The 6,830-nt window shown below is 37.7% G+C and overlaps 1 protein-coding gene across 1 annotated transcript in view; it reads left to right on the forward strand.

The window, feature by feature from the left end:
• Window positions 1-6,291, forward strand: part of EBF1 (early B-cell factor 1) — a 281,018-nt gene extending 274,727 nt beyond the window's left edge. The window contains exon 14 of the mRNA XM_009333536.1: window positions 3,139-6,291. Coding sequence (XP_009331811.1) covers window positions 3,139-3,170 — 32 coding nt within the window. The 3' untranslated portion in view covers window positions 3,171-6,291. The remainder of the gene's footprint in view (window positions 1-3,138) is intronic.
• The last annotated feature ends 539 nt before the right edge of the window (window positions 6,292-6,830 follow it).

Genomic DNA, 6,830 nt, shown 5'->3' on the forward strand with positions numbered 1-6,830 from the left:
ATATCTCTGTTTTCAGGATCAATAACATGCTACAGCTGAGAGAATCTGCATGACTAGATGTAGCACTTATGGAATAAAAGTAGTGTGATATAAATGAAGACTTGGAAAGAATGGAAATATCAAAGCTTTTAGGCAGAAAAGACATCATTTTGCCATTTGCCTTGTAATTTAATTCAGAATTTCAGCGCTCTTCAAAAACAGTAGTGCTCTGAGAAAATGAGCAAAAATCTGCATCTGTTGCCATTTGTTTCCAATGGCAAAAGGTGCATGGCTGGTATGTAACTACAGGGAAATGTCTAAGTCATGAAGGGAGGAGTTGCAATTATGTCACCTTTGTTTGGGCTCTTACCCAGGGTAGACAGCTGTGCTTTCCCAAGAGCGAGACAATTCTAGCCCATTTCTTGTTGAAATCAATTTGGTTTTGATGAATTTTTTAGCTTGAGAATTTTTTGTTGGAATAATATTTTGACATTTTCTGAAGTGTAGGTATTTTCTCTAAAGAGAAACAACATCTTCTTTTCAAGTTTCCCTAAATGTAGAATTTAGAAAGGGCTGAAAAGGACAAAAAAGGTTAGAGTAGAATGCACAGAGGATTAATTATCCATCTGAGACTGCTCAGTTGCACTCATCACATATAGGAAGACTCTCCCCATTCCCATCTGCTCAACTCCTTGCTTATCTGAGCAGTAAAGGAGGGAGCACTGTTGTCAGTATTGCTTTTCTCTGCGCTGTAACACACGGCGCTGACGTCCAAGCACTGCAGTCCCACCCCTATAATCTGCTAAACAACTGCCGTCCAGAAATCTCCAAGTGCTTTACTAATAGGGATAAAAATTGTTATCCTCCGGTAAGAAACAGAAACAAGTCAAATTGCTTGACGTAATACAATGGGCTCGAAGGAGAACTGGGACAAAACCTGTGTCTCAGGTCCATGCCCTCATGAGTCTTTCATATATTCAGATAGGGAAAATTACACTCTCACCCTCAGCTGTAGGTGGCTGCCTTGCAGGGCTGCCACAGCAGAATTACAGTCTGGTTGACTGTATCCGTCGCTGCCAATACCTATTCTATTGATGCCATAGAGGTCCATGGTTCAAGGTCCATATCCTGGCCCACACTCTAAGGATCTCAAGAGCAGAGCAGGGAGCAACCACAACAGTGAGAGCATTGCTTGGCTTGGGTTTCCCTCACTTTTAGTCACATGAACCAAAGGGACAGCCCAATTGGGAGGATTCAGAACTTGTTATTTGAGACACTGCTGAAATAAAACCCTTTGAGAATTCTTTTAAACAAAGCTGCTGTTTCACCCAGTGTTGATTAAATCAGCAAGGATTCTAAAAAAAAAGCAATATCAAATTCATCCTGTGATTTGAGATGAAGGAGACAGCATAGCTATGGAAATAATACAAAAATGCATCCTTAGATTATCTCCATGGTAGAGCCAAAAATAGCCCATGACAGGAAATACCTCAGCAAGGAACATCTAAGACACGGTGGTGTTCTCTACGCTACTCACTTGAGTGTCTTTATGTAGGGCTTAAAGCAACTCAGGTCACCTCTCTATCACTTTTATCCTCATTCTCAGCTCCTTGAAGAGCCCTTATATGGAGCAGAAACAATCAGTACAGTGATTCCACATAAAAACATTGCTGAATGATAAATTCCAAGAATCGAAATGCTGCTGTATAGTTGCAACATGTCACCTCTGAGGATGGCCTGTTGCAAACATGTGGATGTGTTTTGCATTCTTGCCTTCTCCTCTCATTTTATTTCATTTAATCAGTGCAGTTTACTCGAGCTGTTCTCCCCTTGCTGATTAGACTTGTAATTCTTGCACATATGGTGGTGTTTGTGGAGAAAACATTTCCCTCCTCTCCCCCTCCAACCCCAAATCTGTGAGTCTTTTACTTTGGCTCTGTTCTTATCAAATAATTGCAGCTGTAATTAAAGCACAATGAATCAGCACCAGTCACAGGGTTGAGTTCTTCCTTAAGAAATTACATGTCCAGATGTCTGAGATGGCAGGCAGTTCTAGCATTTAAATAATGTGCCCATGAAGTGCCGCCAACCTGAAGGTGAATCTGTTTTCTACCTTTTGGCAAATAACTGTACAACTAGTATTTTAAAGATGCGTTGTTGTTACAGTTTTCATCATAAGCTTGCATGACTACCTCCTGTAATGATGTGCTTGCTCACAGCATATCACTGGGACACTTGGTATGTCTGATCTGCAGAGTCCCTGGTAAATAGAGGGAGACCAAGCTGGAGGTCAAGCTAGGTGGAGGACTGTACCTGTTGACTTTTAATGAATGTCTCCTCTTTAAGAGATGTGGTGGTTTCATAGAAAATCATGTCAGGAAGCATAATAAAGAAATACTGATGATTCAACTTAGCCAACAAAAGAGAAGACATTCTAAATTAACATTAACATACAACTCACTCAATGTAGTTTGTGATGTCTGCTACAAGTGTAATAAAACCATGAGACGCCGGTCTGCTAAACCACCAGTTAAGGACATATTTCAATTTGAAAATTGGATTTGAGAGTTTAAGTCCTTTTCTGAGCGTCTGAAAATGCATACATAGGTCCCAGGGCTGAACACTGAACTTGTAAGAGAAAACTGGCATAGGAGAATGAACCACTGTTAGTGTGCCTAATGCAACTAACACCCTATCAGAGCTGTAATATTGCTGGCCTGTGGGACTCCAGCCACTGTCTCACGTGTGGAGCAAGTATCTGCTTTGCTTTTAAGAGTCATAGAATGTGTGGCAATGGCTAGGTCAGGTTTAAGCCTCCTGAGCTTTTTGAGATTTTGAAACTAAAATCAGAAAATTAAGCTGGGGTCTGAGTCTGATATCAGGGGAAGAGCACTTTTTCTGCAAGAAAATCACTGATTTCAGCAGAGTCACTTGCAATTTAAACCACTTTCCGATCAGAATGAGGCTTCCTATGATTACTGTGTACATAATTGTCTCTACTGGATGATACTTATATATAAATTTAATTCACAGTATGGCTGAGTATGTCGCTAGTAAATGTTTAAAAGCTCTGAAGATTTTAAAAGTTGCTTGCTGATGCACAAAAGTAACTTCCCCCCCATCTCTCTCTCCCCCTCCCCTATCCTTTCCTTCTGACAGCTATATCTGGCATGATTGTTCCCCCCATGTGAAAGAATTGCCTTGAAGAATTTTATTAATGAAGAGGTTGAATTCTGCTTCAGAGAGAATCTGATACAAGTCCCAGAGTGGAACTTTTTACTCAGGCCTTTTTAAAAATAAAAAAGAAATAAAGAAGAATCTTACAATAACTGCGGATTTTTAAACAAAACAAAAATCACCATCCTTGCAAATACTGAAATTAACAATCTACAGTTGCAAGGTGTTGATTCAATTTGTCCATCCCAAATACCTGGGAGATATATTTATTGTATGTTGGTAAAAAAAATCCACTTTTTTTTTTTTTGCGGGGGTGGGGGCTTGCTTTTTTTTTCCTTCTATTTTTTGTGTTTTTTTAAGGCTTGATTTAACTCCACACCATTTGTCTTTTATAAATCATACAATTACACAAGGGACACTAGAGATGGAACTCCACATTTTTAATTTATGATATTTTTTTTTAAAGCTGTGTAAAGAAAAATGAAGTGGTGTCATTTACATACAAGTCTGTATGGGACAGAATAGAAGTGCCAGTTAGTTTTTTGTAGAAGAATTATGGCCATTTAATTAAGGGTCGGCTCATACAGGTTGCTTATCCAGTGGTGACTAGGTAATATGGTGCATTTTTAATGTTCTAATTAAATAGATATCACGCCCTAGAAAGCTGATATTTTTGGATGGCAAGGGCAGGATGAGGGGTGGGATTAGTAACCTCTGTCTTTAATATCAGGCTAAATAATTGTGTAAATAATACAATGAGAAAAGTTAGTGAAAGCAAAGGTAAGGATGCAAATAACACATTTCCTCTTGAACTGAAAATCCAGTGCCTCTAGATGTAACGCTAAAACTGCAGAATGAGATTAGCATGGCCCTCTCATGAGCTTGTACATCAGCCTCTTTCCAAATGAGTGGCCTTCTTGAAGTTCAGTGTCACCCGAGCTGTGCATAAAATGCCATTTGGATTTTGCGTAGCTGTCTAACGGCACAGCCTGCGGCCGTCACACGTGGGGTGTTTTCGGCGTAGCCCCTCTCCCCTTGATCTATTTGTTTTTGTGGGGCAGAACGAGAACAGACTCGTCTGCGGTTCTGCATCCTCACAATCTAAAAGCACACGTTTTCGTCAGCCTCCCACTAGGATTGTTCCTGTATCAGTCGACCCTCTCAGTTTGTATCATAATATATTAAGCAACAGGTAACTGCTTTTGAATAGTAAATGGAAACACGAGTGTGGGGGGTGGGGCTGATAGGAAGGTTTCAAATCAAAACCATAGCTTCTGTTTTACAAAAGTTTTGCTATCGTTATCTGGGAAGTGTTCTTAAAAACTATTAGTCAAAGAGGCAGCAAAGCTCTGAAGATGCATTACCTGATATTTTTTCTTTGCTGTTGTGTTTTGTATGTAGTTATAAATACTGTAGATTTTTTGTGATTTTTTGCCAAAGTTGTTGTTCTATTTATACATTTTAATGTCTTAAGACGGTTTTTCAATATCACAAAAAAAGAATTTTACTGCATATTTTGCAAAAAGAGCTCACTACCTTTAGCTTGCACATACTTGCAAAATTAATTAAAGAAAAAAAAAGCTTTTTGTTTCTGTTTTTTGTTTGTTTGTTTTAAAGGGGATTTTGTAAAATATCCATATAAATAATGTATTTATCTTTGGAATTTGTACATTGCTTTTTTTTCCCCTACCAATTTTATTTTATTGTGTATGTTTGCTATGTGAAAAGTGCTGATTTGTTTGGTCATTCACCGTTGTATTAGCTGTTTAAATGTGATTTTAAAACATTTCATTTATAGGGTTTTTTTAGTATTGTTTAAAACCATGCTTCCATTTTTTTTAATTTCCACCCAAAAGCCATTGTCTATTTTTGTATTATTTGTAAGTTAAGAAGTTTTTTCCAATATATGGCAAAAAGTAGCATATTATTCTTGTAGCATTTAGTTATGTAGATTTTAAAAAAAAATGTATCCTTTGCTTTTGAGGCTTAACAAAAACTAATGCTGTTTTACTCTATTAATATGCATGGGATTTCTCCTCTTTGGAGTGACGCATTTTTGTGCATTAAATATGGGGAGAAACTTCATAGAACTCAATGAAAATACTTTCTTTCTTAAGTCTGCTTGTATATTTCTCTGTCTTTCACATAAATATAAACCAGCAGATTGGATGCCTTAACAATGCAAATCATATTCATTTCACTTGTACATTGTACTGTGCACCAGAACTGTCAATCATCACTAACATTCTAAGAAAAAAAAAAAGGAATTGAAAAGCACAAAAGAACTGTTTTGTTACCTTAAAACAATATAACTTTTTTCTAGTCGAGCAAGAAATCATTTACAACGATGCTGCAACTGTGCATGCTTCCTGTATGAATTTTGCAATGGTTTTCACTAGAATGTCACAGTGTGATCTTTGGGGGGAAGGGAAGAAAACAGGATTTTTTTTTTCGTGGTGAGAAAATAAAAGAAGAGAAAACTGGAAAATGTGAGAGACATCAGTTTATTGCTTCTCTGTATTCCAAGCGATTATTCTAATTCACATAGTAAGCAACAGCACGACAATGTAATCAAATTTAAAGCCATATTTTGTCCAGTGACACCATCAATTACTCTTGCAGAGCTCCACTCAAAGGCATAGAGATTTTGACACCAGTGTTAGCCATCGATGTTTGTAGTCTCCTACGCCAGTGTCCAAAGATCCTTTGACAATGTGCATAATTTTGTTGTGTTGCAGCTATTTATAGTGATCTGATGAATGGGAATTTATAAAAATCTCCCCCGCACCACCCTTATCTTTTACAAAGTAAAAGATGCAGCTGTTTACAGAATATGGCTTTAAGTGGAAACATTCAGATTTCAGTTTTAACAAGGTGAAGCTTCACAATGACTGGATTGCATAAAGTATGCCAATTTCCTCACAGTTGTACTAGGATGCAGCTAAAATGAAGTCATCTCTGAAACTACTAACCTTTCACCTTCTTATCTAAATCTTTTTGAATAGACACACACACTGTACAGTTCTATTGTTAGAGAAACTAACTACTGTAGAGATTGTTATAATTTTTTTGCAGAAATTCAAGCTGTAAAAACTTTTCAACTTTCACAATATTTAATTAAAGTTACTTCCTGTCTGTGAATACAGCTCCTAGTTGTGTGCTTATTTTTCTGCTTCTGCTGGCTAGTAGATGAGAAAAAATAAAATGTAGAAGCCAGAAGCTACTGAATTGTCTTTCTGAAATTAAGGAGAAGCAGAAATTCATGGTATTACACAGTGAAACATGGTGAATGCTGGTCCACTGAAACTCCTCTTCCCGTGTCACTAATGGATTTCAAAGGATCCTCACTCATAATGCTGAATGTTCATCCTGTTGTTGTTATTCTTATTATTGCCATTGTTTTAGTCTATTGATTGCCTGAAGGGCCAATGTATTTTTCTAGCAGATTTCAGGAGCATACCTAGCTTTAGGTACCCAGTTGCAAAGAGCTGTCTCTCTGAACACAGTGATCATGAAGTACAAGACAAAGGCATATTAGACCCGGTGCCAGAGACCCAGGGAGATTTAAGTTTTCATCTTGGTATTATTTAACTCAATGACAACACTTCCAGGACCAGGTCTTAAGTGACCTGCTCAAGGCCAGCTCCAAGAACTGCATCAAAGTATGTTGAGCT

The sequence above is a fragment of the Pygoscelis adeliae genome, unplaced genomic scaffold, assembly GCF_000699105.1.
Source record: "Pygoscelis adeliae isolate BGI_AS28 unplaced genomic scaffold, ASM69910v1 Scaffold431, whole genome shotgun sequence".
Lineage (NCBI taxonomy): Eukaryota > Metazoa > Chordata > Aves > Sphenisciformes > Spheniscidae > Pygoscelis > Pygoscelis adeliae.